Source organism: Rhea americana, unplaced genomic scaffold (genome assembly GCF_003343005.1).
Source record: "Rhea americana isolate MKP2758 unplaced genomic scaffold, rheAme1 scaffold_1, whole genome shotgun sequence".
Taxonomy (NCBI): domain Eukaryota; kingdom Metazoa; phylum Chordata; class Aves; order Rheiformes; family Rheidae; genus Rhea; species Rhea americana.
In genome coordinates this window covers 3,412,853-3,433,130 of record NW_028185038.1, presented here as the reverse complement: position 1 = coordinate 3,433,130, position 20,278 = coordinate 3,412,853, and the positions used below count along the sequence as shown (strand labels likewise).

The window sequence follows — 20,278 nt, the reverse complement described above, 5'->3', positions numbered from 1 at the left end:
GATTTGTACATTGTATATTAACGTAAGTGATGCGTGTTTCTCATTAAGTGCTATGTATTATTTCTCTCGGGTGTTGATTAGACTTCTGTGTCAGTGTTCTTCATTCTTTTAAATTACTGTCTGAAAGTTCACTCTTTAGTGCTGATGTAAATGTAAACGCGTTTCTAGTCATAGTTTTGCATAGCTGTGTTACGTTCTGCAAAACTTTAAGATTAGTGGGTTTTTTTTTTCTTTTTTTTTTTAAGGTACTTTAATGTGCTATAGCCAAGAAAACCAAAGACTTTTCAGCCATTTATCTATYTTCAAATCAATTGTGATGCATAACGTTCACCTAAACCCTATGAAATATTGTGTTTGGTTACAGCGGTCTGATGTGTATGATCCATAGAAGGCAACACTGATGTAACGCTCTGTGAGGCTAGATTTCCATTTCAGTGAGGGACATTCTGGCTTAAAATTGCCACCGTTTATCAGTTTTGTTTACCAGTGTATGACTGTATTATAGAATCACAGAATCTTGACAAGAAACAAGAAAGTTGGAAGGGGCCTCTGGAGATCATCTAGTCCAACCTCCCTGCTCAGCAGGGTCACCTAGAGCATGGTAGACAGGGTTGCATCCAGGCGGGCCTTGAAGATCTCCAGAGAMGGAGACTCCACAACCTCTCTGGGCAACCTGTGCCAGGGCTCCGTCACTCTCACAGGGAAGAAATTCCCCCTCAYGTTCAGGCGGAACTTCCTGTGCTTCAGTTTCTGCCCATTGCCTCTTGTCCTGTCACGTGGGACAACTGAAAAGAGTTTGTCCCCGTCCCCTTGACACCCTCCATTCACCAGTTCATCACTTAGTCGTTGATGTTTTCAACATTTTGTTGTCCAAGCCGTTGTAAATATTGGCAAAGTTAAAAATCTTAAATTTCAGCAACAAGAACATTTGCATCTGAGAATCTCAGTCTAATCAAATTTTATATCCAGTGTTAGATATTAAMGTCTTCCTATACAGTGAGAATTTTATAGTAAAGGCTTTTTTTTGTTAATGGAACTTTGTCAATACACATTTTGTCATTCATACCTGGTAACTTTTTGCCTGAACTCTTGTTCACAGAATGCAAAATATACTGTACTAAGTGTCCTTTGAGGCTTTATTTATAATTATCTTATGTCTAAGGAACTTTTTCTTGGGGCTTCCCTCTGTGATGTGCATCAGTACTTGTGCACTTGAGATGKCTTGGGAAGGAAGCTATTTAAAGACTATAAAGTCAGGGTATCTCCAAGCTAATAATTAAGTGAGGGAAAAATAGAAAAAGTAAAAATATTTTAGGGTTAGGAGTTTTTGAATTCTATTTTCTTAGCTTTTGAAAAATGATCTGAAACTGTGTTTATGGAATTAGATGGTGGGTAATATTGCTAGCGTGGTAATTCACAGAGAATTTTCTTTGAGAGCAGGAGAGTGATCAAAGTCTGTTTTAACTTCCTCAGCCTCCAGAGTGGCAAGTTGGACTGTTAGATATCTTGGTGACTTGAAAACTTTTTACTTAACTCTGATGCCATATTTGAAAATTTTATCTTGATTTATGGGAAAAGTTGACTCAAGGCCTTTCACATGAAATCCAACCGTAGGGKATTTTTTCTTTTTAAAAAAGAGAGAGACAGACAGATACTGGMATGTCATGTGATCTTTCAAGCTATTAGTTTAAATGTTAAAGGAATTCTGCTTTTTTTAATACCTTTTATTACAATGATGTTACAAGCGTGAAACTGTTGGAACTTTCTTAAAATCAAAGAARCAGCAGAAAAAAGAAAACTCCTAGTGATACCAGTGCTTTTGTGTCTGATATTGCAATCTGCATATTTATATTTGAAGAGTTGTAGAAAGTATCTGATAATTCCATTGGAGTTCAGGATGAAGTGGATACTTGAATTTCCGTGTATGCCTTTGAAAATATTTTGTCTAGTATCTCATTGTTCTTTAATATCTTTTAATTTACTCAACAATCRTATTTATCTATGCAATGTAAAATCTTTGAATCTAAGCTAAAATCATTGTTGTCACTGATGAGCAGGTTGCCTTGCTCTGCCCCTAAGAATGGGGGGGCGGGGGGAGAGAAGGAAAAGTGAGGAGAAAAAAGAAGCCCGACAAGAATCCAAATGAATTTAATCATCACTGCAGCTAATATTCCCCATATTCTTTTGCACCTTAATATTTACCATTTTGTGAGATGCTACAGATTGCCTTATTTAAGATGATCTGGTAGAAATTATGACCTATTGCAGAAAACTATAGACTAAAATCAGCAGAAGGCTTTAACATTGCTGTTTAGGTGATGCCTATAGTATTTAAGGACTTAAAGCAGAATAAGGCTGATCTTTTAGCTACAACTCTGCTTTTGTCTTTGTGCTAAAAATTGTGATTGTGTTAATGTTCTGGTGCAAGACAAACTGATAGACAACTATTTTAGAAATTTTAATAATAGCTTTACTCCTTTTATGTGAGGTAATTTTTTCCTTGACATGTTTGATTTATGACATGTTTATGTGATGCCTGGTTTACTCCATTCTAGCACTCTCTAGCTGTAGATAAATGTTTTGAGAAGTTGAATAGAAATAAATAATTTGCTAATAAAATGATTTGTTTTTTCAGTTAGGGAAGTTCAGATCTTGCATTAGGGTAGCAAGTCTTCATATCAGTATCTTTATGTAGCTAAACAAATGCAGCACATCCTGTGAAGTCAAAGGATGAGAAAACCTTGGAAGCAGTTTACTAGAGTGGGATAATTGGCTGCGCTAGCACAAGTAATGGAGCTGAGACCCAGGGCAACCGGGGAATATTAACTGGGCTTTTGAAACCTGCTTTTTCTCACAGTAAGGATTCAGATTAACCAGCAGTTCCCATGTAACAGCCTAGCCGTCATGGCTGATGTATAATGTATAACTGACTTCGGAGTCGTGCTTGATCTGTTCAAAAGCTGTCTCACAAGTTGAAGGCTTTCCTTTATTTATTGATTTTTTTTTCCCTCTCTTCTCCTCATATGACTTTGTTACTGTTTGGTATTACTAAGTGATCTAGCGTTAAGAATAAAACCCATCTTAAAAACATTGTTAAGTTTACTGTAGAAATCATGCATGTTTCAAATAAGATATACATGTAATGCATGTATTTTATCAATATTTAGAGTCTCACTTCACTGAAAAATGTACATATATATTTAAAATGATATGCTATGCATGTGCTGCATTTGTTCTTGCTTCTCTTGTCACTAGAAACATTTTCAGTTTATGACACAATGTTGATAGTTCCAGGAACAAGCTCATTCCTGCTTTTTTAATTCTGGTTGGGAAGGGCAGGGATCTTGTCTTTGCACCTGTGCGGGTGGAGTTGAGCCATTGGAGGAAAGCATGCTGTGAATGGAGGCTTTAGCAGCTGCCATGCGTAAAAGTCAGGCGGTATGCTTTTGGTGATGGTCACGAAAACCTGCTACTGCACCTGATAGAAAATGTTGATTAGCCTCTTTCAGTTTGATGTGTACTGTTTGTCACTGGCGAAATGCTTGTTGAACTCACTGYACTGAAAAATTAAGACCAAATTTTACGACTTTTAGTGTGGAGTCTTGAGTTTCTGGAATTATGGAGGATACAGGACAGCAGTTGATGTTTGTGAACAAATGTAATTTTGAGACACTCAGCGCTAATGGCTCTATGATGGCATTAACTTAACTCTCAAATATGCAATCTTCTGCCTCTACAGCTGTTTCCATACTGAAAACAAATACCGTATCACTTGCAAAAGCAAAACAAAAACAAAAGCCTTGAGAAAATTCAAATGATCTTTGAATTCAAAGGAGAACAAAGTAAGGTAGGGTATTAAATGCAAGAAGACGTCCTCCAAAAAGGTAAAATTCTGTGTCAGTTGAGGAGAATGCAATAGAGTACAAATCCTGTCAGGCTAAATTAATGGAAGCATGTCTTTTTTGGGAAGAGAGAGAGAGCAAGCATTTGAGGGACAACTTGTAAAAGATATAAAAACTAGCAATAATTATTTTTCTCAAATATATCAGGAGTGGGAGCATCACCAAAGATTCTACAGGACCAATATACAATCCAGGTATAGAAAGAGCGTGTAGAGAAGATAAGGCTATGGCAGGCAAATATAAACTTTCTTTTATACTGAACATTTTTTTTTTTTATGTGAGATTATTTCCAGAATTCTACTTTATGGTGAACTGGTCAAAAGTTCTGTTTCAAATAAAAGTTTTATACTGTGAAACAGAAAATGAACAAAATAGCCAGAGCTAGATGGTATTAATTCATCTAGAATTCAGATTCAGAATTCAAATTATTAGGAAAGAAACAGAGCAAAACTGCAATCGCTACTATGCTGATCCAAGTCATTGGTGAAACCTCATCTCAGCTAGTGTGTGCATTTCTCATCCTCCATCTCAGGAAAGTTATAGAAAAGAAAGTTTTTTTTTTTTTTTTTTTTTTTTTTTTTTTTTTTTAAAAAAAAAAGATGCATAAAGATGTGGAACGGCTTCTGTAGAGGGCTGATTGGGCTAGGATTCTTCAGCATGACAGAGAGGGAACAAACCCACAGATTGACCCACAAATATTGATCTGCAGATAGTAGGAGCATTTTTTCACTCTTTCTTCCAAGGCAAGAAGCGAGAACATCAAGATAATATGACTGGGTTCAAAAGGTCTTCTTCACACAGTATTAAATATTTCTTATGTAGTTCCTTGTCACRGGATATAATGGCTGCTAAAAGCTTGTATGGATTCGAAAGGCTTTTGTACCTGAGGAAAAACCCGTAGAGAGCTGTTAAATACAAAAACACTACTTCTGCCTTAATGACAAATGGCTGGAGGCTGGGAGTTACCAGTATCATCTCTATTTTTCTGCATTTTTTTTTGCATATTTGTGCAGGACAGACAGAAATATCAGATTGCAAATCCCTGGTGTTTTAGGTATCAAGTAAAACAAAAGACAGTGTAACACCACGTGCAAACAACCTTTTCTCAATTAAAACCCATAAAATATTGGCTGTGAAATCAATGATACTGAAAAAAATGAGGGTGTGGTTATACCTTTGTTGATGTGTTCTTTTTAAAATTGACTGTGAATCACATGCTTTTCTTCAGAAAAAAGGAATGATTGTAAATGGAAGACACTTCATTAAATTTTGTTTACTTCCAGCAGACTATCTAGGGTGAAGTCAAAGGTGAATGAATAGTCTGCTTTCTCTTCACCTAATGTTGTTCACCTAATTTCAGACTGATCATCTRTTTACTCTACAGTGAAAATCAATTGGGGCTGATTCCTTGCAAATCATTTCAATAACACTTTGTTCTTGATGTACATTTTTACTCTCSGTGCTTGGATATTCTTCTAAAAAGAGCAGACCTTTGAAAACCAGCATTACGGGATATGCATCTTAGTTGGAACTGCACAACAATTCAGGCTATCCTCAATTAGAGGAAATCTGTCTTGAGCACAGAGTATTGTCAAGAATGGAAACTTGCCTAAACCCAGTGTTCATTTTCTTTTTCCTCCTCTGTGCCTCCCCCCCCGAAACCTTAGTTCATTGACCCTTGCTAATAGGTGTTTATATTTAGCGCAGAAGTGGAGGTTTAATTGGAAATAGCACTATTTTATTTAAACTCTTTGATGTCAAAGTTATCCTTAATACATCCTGAACACAGAAGGAAAGCTGAGCTGCATCAGAGGGTTGAAAGTTTTACTAGAATAAGCTATATTCAGATTTGTTTGCATGATTACTATCTTTGGTATTAAATGAGCTCCATAAGAATAATCTTTGTTCTGGATGATTTGTCACTAACTTCATTGTTTATTCCATGTTTTCTGATTCTGACAGTAAATTTGCCTCCCCYCTCCCTTTACATGGATGGATGTTTTTTAGAGGTTTGTACTGAAGATAACATTTGTGCATAGATTCCTATTTAGGTGGACCTACGGGAGTGATAAGTGTTGATAGTGTATGTAGAGCAAGAATGAAGGAGGAAGAGAAAATGTTGTTACTTAAAAGTAACAAAAGCAGTTTCTGAGTTGCAGCTTATTTTCTGCATATGCTGAACATATTTGCTGCATATGCTAAGCTTATTGCATAGTTTATAAACAGTGTGCTTTTATTACAGTAGCCAAAACTTGCAACTTTAGCAAAATGATTTTATTAAAAAGTCATAAATAAATGCATAAGATCTATTTCATTTCAGCCAGACTACCCATGACATAAGTAGATAAGCAAGGTAAATCATGCGTATGCATAAGTACAGCACAATGGCTAGTGGAGCAGTAAGATGCAGAGCTGGAGAGTGCTTGCTTTTGAAGACTTGAGGCCTTCATTTTCATCAAACCAATCCTAGAGTTTATAATTGTGTTCTGGAATGGGGGAAAAATGTATATAATTTGTAGATGATGATGTGTTTAGTTAAGGTAGATGTTCTTTCTCCTTTTGTTAATCATAGGCTGTACAAATACCATTTTTCTAATGTAGTTATTATTATTATATGCATGATTTGCCTTTAATTATTCTGATTGATTCYAGCCTTTTTCTGTTTTAGAGGGATAGAGCCAGTGTAACTACTACCTACATTTTAGTTCTTGGTAGCACAGAGATTTACTTCTACATCTGGTCATGAGTGGAATTAAAACTTGTAGATGCATTAGGGTTGCAGGCCTACCACTGGCTTGGCCCTGGCCTGAGGCTGAGCTAACTAAGTAGGACATGGAGAGCTACTAAATTGCTGAATGTAACAAGTAACAGTGTGAGAAGCTGACAAAAGTTACTGATMGCACCAGGACGGATGCCTGGATTTCACAGGTAGTAAAGGGAGAATTATGTGAGCAATCTTCAAACAGCCCAGAGACTTTGAGGGGAGCATTGGGAACATATTGGGAAGTACAGTCTCACAAGACCGACAGTGACTAGGTAACCAAAGAAATACCGAATTTGGGTATGTTGTAGCAAAACTAGGACAAACAAGGGAAAAAGTAATCAAAGTGGGTTATTTGTTTGAGAAGAAACTGTGGTGGGTAACGGGCAGTAGGATGGTAAAAAGGAGGTCAAGTAATGGCAGGGGGGGGGGAGGGTGAAGGATAATAAGATTTTTAATCATTAGACCAGCCCTTTCTGGGAGTACTTGTTGGGCAGCCCTGGGCTTGGTCATTGTAGCTGGAGTCTGACAGTATTGTTGCTATAACCGTGCCACGTGAGTCAAATCTGCCTCGGCAGGTGCCTCTCGGGAGGACTGGGATGGGGAGCCCGAGGCTTCCCTGGTTGGCAGAGGAGTACCTTGACAAGTTGAGCGTCCTGATACCACTGTGTTAGTGTCTGTTCCAGGCCTGTTATGGACTCATTGCTTCATAACAAGATGGGTATTGAAATACTATTTATAATTATACTGTAATTTTTATGGCTCTCTGTCATTCATTGTCAGCATTATAACAATACGTGGTAGTTCGTGCTTTCTGACAATTGAGAACTWATAAGGCTAGCATTGTATCTAGTCTGTTTTTGTTTCAAATTACCTATAAATCGGATTAATGGATCCATCTTTTGCACAGAAAAAATTACTAAACTGGAATGACCTAAAATTGTACTGTATAAATTTTAAAATTTGCCTTTTAATTGCAGCTATGTTCTTGGACCTCAAACATCTATTATGAAACTAGCTTTTCCTGTTCTTGGAACACAGAAATGTGTTTTAATTTTTTTAGATAAGTTTCTGTTTAAGGCTAAATACTAGGATCCTCTAAAGATAGTGACTTAAAACCATTTAAAATTGTCTCAGATCTGGTATGTCTCTGTACTTCATTCTGCTTACCACCACTTCCGTCCCCTCACAAAATGCTGAAATACAACCCCAGAACCCATCAGCAGTAAATCAAAAAAAAATCCCTAAGAACAAAAAGTTCATCCTAAATAATCATATTCTCAGACTTCTGTTTTAAAGTGGTAAGCTGTTTCTTAAAAAAAAAAATCCTGTTTCTTAGTTTTGACCTCAAGTGTCCATCTATTTTTTCTTTCTTTTTTCCCTTTTTTTCATTGAAATTATACTTGATGAAGCCTGTTCTTTTCCAGCTATGTTCAGTACCTTAGCCTTGCTGCATGCCATGACAGATCTGTTGCACACTTTTTATGGATTTTGCATATTCTTAAGCTTTCTTCAGAATCCATCAGTGGCTTTTTCCATTGTTCCAGGCATCCCTTAGTGCTTTGATTTTTAGAAATGCTCTTTATTTTCACTCCTCAGTATATCATCAATGAGTCTCTCTGGGTTTGCTGTCAATATGTCTCTGTGCCCAAGTGTAAATTTCTRTCTTTAACAGACAACTGTGGGTGCTATTTCTTATTTAATATCAGTGAAATTATTTATCTCTTTCCCACTGAATCCCTTGTGTTTTCAGTGACAGCATGCTCACGATGAAGTGTATTTGTTGTGCAGATGTGTGATATGGAGTTCAATTTAAAGTTCACCCTGTCTCCTAGTCAGTGTGTATAGTTCTGCTTCCGTTGTTTCTTTAGCATGTTAGTTCACAGCAAACTTTCATAATATCAGATTTTTGCTACTGTAGTTGCTCTTTTGCCCTTGATACATTGTTTCAATGCACATATGCCCTTGATGCATTCTTTCAATGCACATAAAATAATTGAGGAAGGAAGATGTTTACTTGGGTACAGTTAGATTCCTTGGAGTAGTGTGTATAAGCATGCTTGCATACTTTCCTTCACCTGTGCATATTTACTGTTCAGAAGTATTGTAAAATCTTTAACTTTTTTTTGGAGGCTAATGATGAGTCTTTAATTTTCATATATTTTGCTTAAACTCTTAATATTCTCAAACTGTGTGTCCCGATTTTGGTGTACTGTATACAAATATAATTAAAAAATTATCTTAGAAATTGATATTTAGAAGACATGAAAAGCATTCTTTCAACAAAAACTTCAAGATAAAATTTTCTTGTGAGATGTTATTATTGAGAACAGTTATGTTCAAAATTTTAGGAAAAAAATTATGTCCACATCACATAACTTTTTACAATTTGCTCTCTAGACTTCATTTTTAGGAGCACTATCAGCATTGTGATGTTTGTAGTTACTTACAGAAAATAGTCTAATTTGAAGGTGGTAATATGGCATCAAGACTAATTGCAGTAAGCAACTACGACTCCTGATGTATTTAAGTATAATTCAGTGATTTACTGATCTTGTACCACAGCTTATCTCTCTGAAACTGAACAGAATTTTATTTTTCTGATTGCAATTCTTGTTACAGCCTTTTAACTTATATGAAGGAAATAAAGGTTTGAAATTAACATATTTTTTACCCCAAGCACAGTCTTAGGTGTTAATTTTAAAATGTCTGTGATGCAAGAAATTGTTAAATTTATTGTTACGTATTGGTATAGGGAAGAAGGTAGGAGAGATGGAACTCTGAGATTATTATGAAGCAAAGAAGAAGAAACTTATTCTTCAACAGGTTCCTTTGGACATATTTTAAATAATGATTTAGATTTTTCTTTCCTCTATTATTTATGTATTTTAACCAATGGTTCTGGTTTTAAACATGGTACCACTTTTTAGTTACTAGTTTAAGATTTTGAAATTGTTTGGTGAATTCTGTTGGCCTGGAATGAAGACAGCTGTGCAATTTTAGTTACTGATATGGGGAAAAAGTGCAGCCAAATGTGTAGATGCAATGTCTGGAAAAGAGAAAAATAAGGAGAGACGAAATCTGGAGAGGAAGGTGAAACGAGCAAGTGGAACTCAGAGGACTGGTCTGTAAGTAGGAAATAGAGGTTAAGAAATTAGAGTTAGAAGGACAAAGGTTTTTCTTTGTTTTTGTAGTGATGTTACTATTAAGGAACCGGGATAAAACGGTTAATAGCAACMTTTTTACCGCTACTTTGTATATGCTTCAGTAGCTGGATGCTTTTCCTGCAGTACCTGCGCTTTTTAAAGAAAAAGATTTCCTGGAACAGGAATGTCAGAGCTAGTAAAAACTTAAGGCAATGAATCCATCTGGTAAAGGTGTCCTGCTGAGATACTGATGCAATATCTGCATTAGCTCTGGCAGAAGACTGTGTGAAGCGTTGGCTTTTGGCAAGGTGCTGAACAGTCTAAACTATCTAGATCTCTGAACCTAAAATGGCTCTGAGTTATCAAATTCGGGTTTCCCTGAGTCAAACTGCCCTGCATTTTTGGTTTTGGAGTTGATGCAGGTAAAATGACCTCTGATTTGTTTCTACTTGATAATGTGTGTATACTTCCAGGTTCAAGAGCAGGCGAAATTCTGCCTCTGTCAAAAAGGATGGAAGGGAAGGACTGGCATTAATTTTTTGTGTAAGTAATACATGCTCTAAATAGGTAGCATGTTGCACAGGGTTGGAATGTAAATAGGAAATTAAAAGGTAATTGGTTACAATGAATGTAGATATGTTAATAGCAATGTAGCATACTTATCTTGCTGTTGTCATAGACATGATGGATAGGCTGTAAGTAGTTTGGAAGCTAGTTTTTGCTTTCTTTCAACTTTTAATTTGTCCAAGCTGTATTTTGTAAGTGTTCTGTTCAATGTGTTTAAAAAACAAACAAACCAAAAAACCCAACCTGCATTAAACTACATTCACAAACCTGAACTAAAAAAAAAAATCTAGAAATATAGTTTGTTAATAACAGTCAAGAAGGTTGAATTSATGTTGGGTATAACTTTTACGTTGGTAGTCTTGCAGTTTCACTTTTATAGCCATGTTGTAGCAGTAATACGTAGATAAAGAAAAGCAGGGAAGTTGAGGAATGTTTCTTTTGGGCTGTCGTTAACTTCTGCCGTAGTCAAATTATACTCTAAGAAGTGTAAACCTGTTCATATTTGATTGCAGTATTTTCATGTCAATATCCTACATTAATATTAAAGATTTGGTTTAAATTAAGGCAGCTGTCTTCTTATGGCATTTGAATTTGAATGCATTCTTCATTGTGCAGGCTAATAGAAATAAATAAATCTACTTGTATTGGACACGTTACRTGGAAGTGACTTCAGGTGGCACCTTGACTAGTCTCAACAGTTCTGCCAAAGTAATTTAACATGTGTAGTAACTATGTTTACAGCAGAAATGCAAGCCAAGGCAGAAAACTGGTATACCCTTGAGCCCTTTCTGTTAGTAAAAACTTCTACTCCATTTTGAAAGCAGAGTTTTATCTGTTACATTGTCCTTTTCACTCTTCCTGCTCTGAATATATTCTATGTAGATTTTATTAAAGATAATCCTTTCTGTCAGGCAAAAATTGAAATCCTCTGTTACCTTATGGGTGCATCATGCTCAACTACCACCATCGTTTATTGAATGGCTTTGTAATGTTTGTTGTGAATTTCTGATATAATGTTGCCTTTTGGAAAAACATATATTGAGAAGGAATATCTGCTGAAAAAAATATGCAGACTAACTTCTCTACCAGTTACATTGCTATCTTGTAAACTCAACATTTATCRAATACCTATCTGATAAGTTTGATATCAGTGCTGAAAAGTTAACTTTTTATTCATGGCCCAAACAATTGATATGAGGTGCTTTTCTTTAACAGTTACAGAAGTATATGTAACTGTAAAGGTTTCAGAAAACTAGTAAGACTACTTCCATAGATTTCCTCTTGTGAAATGTATCACAACTATTAAGTACAAAWTTTGGAAAATGTGTAGTCAGTTTTTCAGTTGAATTGTGAATGTACAACCTTGCTTTTTTTCTTGAAAATCTTTTGTGTATAGCTTTTTTTTGTATAGTAATTCAAGCAAAATCAGTTTTTAGTGGGGATCTTAAATACTRTGTATAGATTATGTTTCAAAGTTTGATGCTGTTTAGATATGTGGGGAAAAACAAAAAGATGSTTTTCAGATTTGTTAAACTCACAAAAAGAAACTAAGCATGATCATTTCACTCTTAAGTGCAAACAGTGGGCTAACACAGAGCAACCGGAAGTTACAGTTAGGATGTGACAGATCCATTTGCCACTACTGAACGTGTGATTTCTTCTTTCAGAAAAAACWGAAAACTAAACTTTCAACCTTTGAATGAACTAATCATTCAAAGTAATATATACAAGTGTATTCTAGATGAAAATGTGTGTGGTAGGATCAGTTTATTTTTTAGCAGTTGCTATGCATAGTTTTTTTAAAAATAAATCTCTGCTGGAAGGATTTCCTCTTTAATCTGAGGCAAGACCGAAGGAAATTTATTTGTGGAATAGATGAGGGAAGAGCAGGGATGGCTGGAGTGTATAGCTGAATTGTCAGCTACTGTGACTCCTGCATAGATCTGTTGATTATTAAGATAAAACATTCAGATGAAGATTCAGTTTCCTGTGTGCGTGTGAGACTTAATCAGATGTGTTTATGTTCTCAAATTAAAAATGGCTGTTCAGCCTCCTAGGTAGATACCTCACACAGCAGATCTCTGGTGTTAGCTTTGTGAGATGTTCTTTTTCATAAGCTGCTCAAATGACTTCTCATATTTTACAAAGTTTTTTGCTCCTTTTCTGTCGGACAGCTGTTCTACTATTTTACTGAACTGCAGTTCTAATGATTGTCTAAAATTCATTCAGCCTGTTCAAACTGACTGTTAGCAAACAAAGAGAAGGAGCAACAAGAACTGTTAAATAAAGCAAGCTCTATCTTGAAGGTTAAGAAACAGGGATGAGATGAGACTTSCCAAATGGAGACTGGGCCTTTCAGGAGGTTCTTCAGCATAGGTGTAGAGCGATGTAAGAAGTAGGATGGCAGCTCAAACACTTAGGGACAGAGAAGAAATGCTGTACTTAAGCTATACAGTGGAAGTGGTGATGACCTGAACTGGAATGCTCATGTTGCTTTATGAAGTTTACAGGCAGCTTGAAATACAGTTTTTTTATGGTTCAAAATTTGTTACAACTCTTTTTTAGTAATTCACTGCATTCTTGAGGCATGAAAATCARAAATACTTTCTTGATATTCCTGCCTCCAGGGAGCAGTAAGGGCCAGATTCCTCCCTGAGGGGAAGTGAGCCAGAGCAGAGCCTTTGAATAAGGCAGGCAGGGCAGTGGCCTTGCTGATAAGGAGCCATCACAGGGCAGCCAAGCAAGCTGAACAGGACAAGTCCTCTGCTAGTGGCCACATTTAACCAAGAGTCCGGATCCCCAGCGGAGTCTGAGACAAAGCAGGTCCAAGGTCAAGCTGGAAAGTCAAGTTTGTGGTTCATGGTGTGAGTATGGATCAGCAAGGTTCAGGGCTGGGCACACAATTGCAATATCACAGCAAGAGCCAAGGGTGAGAGCCTCAGYTTAAAAGCAGCTCCCACAGGAAGGTAGGGCAGTTCTTGTGGAGGCTTCTAGCTGTCTTCACAACAGCTCTGTTCAAGGCTGCCAGCTGCACTGTCTCAAATCTGGCTCTGAGCCCAGGCAGGCAAACCCCAAGACAGGCTTGAGGGGGATGTGCTCTGGGCCCTGACCCTCRTGCTGTCCCACAGCAGTGTGGCTGCTGCTGTAGCAGTGGCTGGATGGGCTTGTTTCCGCTGTGTCCCCACCATGTGGTGGGAGACATACAGAAGTCCCAGGTGCATAGCGAAGAAGAGTCAAGCATATGTGGAGAAAGCGTTTATGCTTGAATGGAATTCAGAAGTCCTGAAGAAATTTTTCTGTTGCAACTGGTGCTGTGAGTTTTGACTTTATGCCTTTTAAATTGCAGCAAGGCTGCTGTCAGAAATGCTGATGCTACTGAAGTGCTCAAGTTGTTTGGATATTTAATGTTTTGAAAATGGTAAAAGGAAAAAAATAGTTCATGCTGAAGGCAAATTGTAAGCTTTATTAAGGCTTTTTAACTGCTGTTTTTAATTTAAGGATTACTCATCAAATTAATACTATGAGCCCAGTGACTTGCTAAAGTGAAGATAGTAAGGACATACTTTAATGACACACTTTCCTCAAAGATTAGTAGTATGTTCTTGAAGTTGAGAGTTCTATACTGAAGGAAGAATACTTTGAAACATCTATAATACTAGGCTTCATTGATAAATCTGCCTTCCAAAAGAATAAGCTTTCTTAGATTAACTTTTAAATTGCATATGCACTAAAATCCTGATCATTCAGTCTTTTGTATGGTTAGCAAGTTCTCTTTCTAGATTATTTTCAGGTTTCATTTCTCAGTACTTGGTAACTGATATATATTGTTTGAAAGCAACATAGATTCACCYTATTGCACTTATAAAGTGTTGAATGGTAATCTGCAGCATTAATCTTTTTTAGTGTATGTTTATTTGATGTCAGATGTACATTTGACCTAAGAATTCCCAAGTTGAAAAATTTCCACTATTTTAGAACTTCATATAGGAAGTATGGACTTTTTAAAGTCTAGGACTTCATTAGGAAACTTGCCTGTTTTGTACAGAGGACAGTTATTTTTTTCTCTATGTAGAGTTCTAATAGACCTATATCTGTGCATAGTTCCTAAAATTTCTTGGAGATTTTTGGATGTAAATGCAAATTTAATAGTAGATCTAAGAAACGTGCAAGAATGGAACAAAAAATCAACTAGAAATATGCAGTGGTTGTAAAAAGACATTAAGTAGATTATTGATCTTTAGCTTGGARATGAAATAACCAAGAGAAATAGGAGATGTATAAAATCATAAATGATATGAAAAATGTGAAAAGGGGTTTCTTGCAGTGAATAAATAATGGAAAATAAGTCAGACTACCATGTCAGTCTGACATTAAAAGGAAGAATTTTTGCTTAACGCATAATAAAATTGTGGGGTTCTTTGCCATGGAATATTGTGAATGTCACAAGTGTGAGTGAGTTCAAATGTGATTAGACAAGTTCAGGGAAGATAGGTCTCTTAGTGACCATTAAATGCAGTAGTGCAGATATTATTTTGTGACTGAGGAATCTTTAAATTTTAGCTTACTGGAAATCAAATAAGTCACTTCATATTTGACCTATTCTTCTATTCTTCCCTTCAGTATTTGATATTCTAGTCTTTGGAATGCCCAGGGTACAGGACTGAGCTTACCTTTCATCATACTCAATACGATATTCCTAAATTGTTAAGTATTTTGATATTTTTGGTATATTTACACAGTAGTATAAGTCTAAATGTGATTTGTGCTGATAGTAGATAACCTTGATTTATTTACATATTCTTGCTTTAACAAGATCTCACCTTGACCTCTTTATATTTCTTCTTTTATAAGGAAGATAGAAATTAGTTCATTTAAAAGCAAAACTACAAAGCATGATTTTAAATCAAAAATAAGGTAGGAGATTTTTCTTTCAATTTTTCCTGTATGTCGGTGTGTTGTAACTTCCAAGGGTCGGAGATGAGAAAAAAGAAAAACTACTATTAATGAAATTTATTTTTTTCAAATATAATATTATTTTAAAATATATAGATTGAAGACGGTTTCACTGGAATCATAATAAACTAACCTTTTTCATCCAATGTGATTCAGGACTCGCAATAGACACTTTTTTTTCTTTTTCTTTTTTTTTTTTGGATTTAGTTTGTTTAAATCTATCCCATCAGTTGTTAAATGCAGACACAATGGATGGGATTGCTTAAATGGACTTTATGAATTGGATTGCTTAAAAGAACTTAGTAAAGACCTTGATGTTTTTGAAGACTTTTGGAGTCTTCGGTATTTGCCATGTTGATTGATGGTAAAAAATGGTTRGAGAAACAGAGATACCCAAACGCTGTCTATTCTAAGTGAGATCTCTGTGCAGCTGCTTTTGGCTTGGCTGAACCTGTTGCTGAACGTGAAAGGAAGCCCATGATTTGTTGAATGTGTGTTCGTGTGYGTRTATATAATATAGTAATGTTTTTCTTTCTTCAATACTTGTTGCTAAGTTTCTGTCTGCTCAGGATAATCCTGATTTATTTGAAATGGCATCCTAAAATCACTCATCTACTTATGACTATAATAGTCTCTCATTTCTACCTCCTGCTGTTTTTCCTTTCTCTGCATTTTTTTTAAGTGAGGAGATGAAAGTATGAATTCATCCAAGTGGAAATTTTTTGTCATGATTTATTTAACTTCATATTAATGCTGTCATTGCCTTTAAGGCAAAAGGGGTTTTGTAAGTATCATTTTTGGTAGTGTGTAGCTAAAATAAAAATTCAGTTTCCTAATATTAGGTAAGTTCATTTTTYAGATTATAGACAAGAAAATACACTGCATGTTCCAGGTTCACGGAGTTCTTTGTTTTCTTTAGTTGTTACTTCTTTGAGAAACTTTAATTGCCAATTAAGAATTTCTTTTTGTGTGCTTTAATTATTTAGCATCAATAMACTTTTAAAACAGAGTCATTTTTTGGAATATATTTGTTAAATATTGCACTGGTTTCAGTTGAGTATGTTTTCCTTCGTGATTTTAAAATTAGTTGAAAATGTTTTGCTAATGATAACATTCCACATCTAATATGATATTTTCATTGTTTGCTACTATAGATCTACTTTTCTCTCTGAGTAACTTAGTTCATATGCTCATTTATGTTTTATCAGTCAAATAAAGCTGCTGCTCCTGTGCTTTTTCTCTTGTAAGTGTGTTCCTTTGGAAACATACTCCTGCTGGATACGTGGAATTGGGGAGCTAACATTAATTATGGATGATCACACACTTTGTAACAGAGGAACTAATGTTATGAAGACATAATTTTTAATATTTATGTATTATCTTACTAAAAGACTTAATAAGTTTGAGAGCATGATGTTACCACCATAAACTTACTTTCAAGCCCGTTGAAGTCAGTGTGTTTACTTATGTGCCTGAGTAAGACTGTTAAAGAGTGGAGTGGACTTGAACACTTTCATTTCTTGTTTTATTGTTTGTTATCCATAATGATCTTGTGGGTTGATCCTGCTAATACTTCAGCTTTTTGAATTTTAGTAATACACAATTTTGGTAGTGCTACTGTAAGTCTTACCTGCTCATTTGTGTTGCCATAAATATTCTATATTTATCTAACTCTCTTGAGTATAAAGTAAGTAGCTCTGGAAATAGAGACCAGAATTGAGGGCTTGCAGGTTTTTCCACTGGTGTTTGAAAGGAGAACACTTTCAAGAGGAAGAAGTGAAGAATGAAAATATAACATCAGTTARATTCCAGCATTCAGACATAAAATATCATTCTATTTAGGTAGCTATTTACTGCATTTTTGCTTATGATCCATATAAGTTTATTATGCAGTAAGGCTGAGAATCTCTTGCATACTGATATGAGGTGTGTATATTAAAAATAATGCTGGTAAATACTCTAGAAAGCTACCTTATCACATTCGATGCCTAGTCTCACTCTGTCTCTGTAGATAGCATTTATCCTGCATCTTCCAAATTCCTTAGAAATGCTGTATAACTGTGATTTCATTGGACTTATAGCAAGACATGATAGTTATTGTAAATGTTATTTGCTAGTATTTTTCTTGTTTCTCATGATATACTTTTCTTTTAATAGAGGAATTACGTAAACTGAGTTGGTCTGGAATTCCCAAACAAGTTCGTCCAATTGCTTGGAAGCTTCTTTCAGTAAGTGTKTTTTGTGTTTAGCAGTGATAGTTTTTTCAGTCAGTGCAGATAATTTTACTTGACTTGTAATATATTAGTGGTACTTCAAAACATTTTGTCTTATTGTTGAATTATAATGAAAGTTCTGTTCTTTGCTCAATTTCAAGCTTAATTTGTCAAACTGGAAGGAGAGGAATCATAGAATCAGTAAGGTTGTAAGGGACCTCTGGAGATCATCTAGTCCAACCTCCCMGCTCAGCAGGGTCACCTAGARCATGTTAGACAGGGTTGCATCCAGGCRGGCCTTGAATGTCTCCAGAGAAGGAGACTCCRCAACCTCTCYGGGCAACCTGTGCCAGKGCTCYRTCACYCTCACAGGGAAGAAATTCCCCCTCACGKTCAGGCGGAACTTCCTGTGCTTCAGTTTCTGCCCATTGCCTCTTGTCCTGTCACATGGGACAACCGAACAGAGTTTGTCCCCGTCCCCTTGACACCCTCCCTTCAGGTACTTAAGCACATTGGTAAGATTCCCCCCTCAGTTTTTCTCTTTGCCAGGCTGAAGAGGCCCAGCTCTCGCAGCCGTTCCTCATAGGGGCAGGTGCTCCAGCCCTCTGATCATCTTTGTAGCCGTACACTGGACTCTCTGCAGTAGCTCCRTGTCTCTGTTGGAGTGGGGAGCCCAGAACTGGATGCAGGACTCGAGATGAGGCCTCCCCAGGGCTGAGCAGAGGGGCAGGATCGCCTCCCTCAACCTGCTGGCAACACTCTTCCCAATGCACCCCAGGAGACCATTGACCTTCTTGGCCACAAGGGCACATTGCTGGCTCGTGGTCGACTTGTCATCCACCAGCACTCCCAGGTCCTTCTCTGCAGAGCTGCTCTCCAGAAGCTCAGACCCTACCCCGTGCCTGGGGTTATTCCTCTGTAGGTGCAAGACTCTGCACTTACCCCTTGTTGAACCTCAGGTGGTTCCTCAATGCCCAGCTCTCCATCCTGTCCAGGTCTCTCTGAATGGCAGCACAGCCCTCAGCTGCATCAGCCACTCCTCCCAGCTTGGTATCCTCAGCAAACTTGCTGAGGAGGCACTCTGTCCCTTCATCCAGGTCACTGATGAATAAGTTGAACAGGATGGGACCCAGTCCTGAGCCCTGGGGGAYGCCACTAGCCACAGGCCTCCAAATGAGAAGYGGTGAGAAGTAAATCATGTCAGTTGTGTATCTTTGTTATCACATAAGCCTTGCTTTCACAGAAAGCCAGGCTGAAAAATAATGACCTATGTCAACCGAATTTGCTAGCATGGTGGAGAGTTCAAAGGTAAGTAAATTCCTGTAGTTTTATTGAAAATAGGCAGGCAGAGGAGGAAGGAAACCCTGATGCTGTCCCAGGAAAAGCTTTGTTCTGACAGCCCAGTTAAGCAACTGCCAGGGACTCCTCACAGAAAAGATAAATACTATATTGAAGAAAGGCTGTTATGAGAGCTTGTGTTTCTTTGGATTATTTTTCTACAGCAGTTTAAGATGAACAAATCTGAACTGCCATGATCTTAGCCTTTACCTTGCGGATTGGTTATCTGGTTGTCAGATTTCTGAGTCAGCTCAGGGATATTCAAGGTGATTAAGAATCTAATAACTTTTTCGTAAGGAGAGTTTTTTGTTGACTTAGCTCTCTGAATCTTAGCCAGAGGTAGAAGGAGGTTGGAACTGTAATAGTTCTGAAATAGGTTGACTGAAGTATCATAGAACAGTAGAGTAAGATACTTCAGTRAAACAATCATGAAACACAAATTAGTGGGAATCGATCTTTTGCTAGGTTGGAACTGGATTTTTTTTCTCAATATTTGCATTATATTTAATTAAAGTTCTTTTGCAAAAATACTGTGTATCCTGGTTTTATGTCAGTTTTTGAACTATAATATTTGCCATGGCAAATGTTTGTGAATTTTATCCATTGTTTATCTATATATGGTTGGGAGAAAAAGCTGTGAAGATGTTTGTATCAAAAAGAACCAGATATCTCACGCAACCTGTTCTCTAGAGATTGTAGAAGTCACTTTATCAGTAAATCTTCACATATTTAAAAACTGCTTAAAATTCTGAGYTGTACACACAACAGTTTGGTACTATTGAATTTTTCAGAATATAGGCTTAAATAGCTTTTCCTTTATTTTTATTTTTTTTTTTTGATAGTTCAACAGGGAATGCAAAGTATTTACTTCAGATTGAGTCTGACTGAAAGAGTCTCTCTTGCTAATGACTTCCAATAAATTTGCAGCTTAGTTCCTTTGCAGGTGCAGCTTCTTAATGCTGAATGTCAAAATACTATTTTGCAACTGATATTAAATATGCACCRTGCAATTTAATTTAGTTCTATTTTCAAAGTTGTATGAGATTTTTGCTCTAAAAATTAAGTGGATTTTTTTTTAAGAGACTTGCAAAACTTTTTTGTTTAAGTYGCCATCTGTATTTTGAAAGCTGTCAGTCTCTCATTACAAGCAGTGCAGTCAGGATTTTCCTATGTACTTCTCACAGTAATTTCTTATCTGCTAAGTGGTCCTCAGTGTATATATGTTTGAAACCTGAAGACCAGTTATTTAGTAAGCATCAGTTTTCTATACTGTAAGGTAGGAACTTGATATTCTTTCAGAAGTGGGGAAGAAGTGGTGGTCGTCTTTTTTTAATAAAATATATTTTTTGTTATTTATTTAATAAAATATATTTTTTAAAAAATTGATCAGTTGAAAGA

The 20,278-nt window shown here is 36.4% G+C and overlaps 1 protein-coding gene across 2 annotated transcripts in view; it reads left to right on the top strand.

The window, feature by feature from the left end:
- The window catches only part of TBC1D22A (TBC1 domain family member 22A), a 193,118-nt gene that overhangs the window by 17,847 nt on the left and 154,993 nt on the right, over positions 1-20,278 (top strand). For both annotated transcript variants that reach the window (XM_085326332.1, XM_085326342.1), the window contains exon 5: positions 17,487-17,557. In XM_085326332.1, the coding sequence (XP_085182458.1) occupies positions 17,487-17,557 (71 nt within the window). The remainder of the gene's footprint in view (positions 1-17,486; positions 17,558-20,278) is intronic.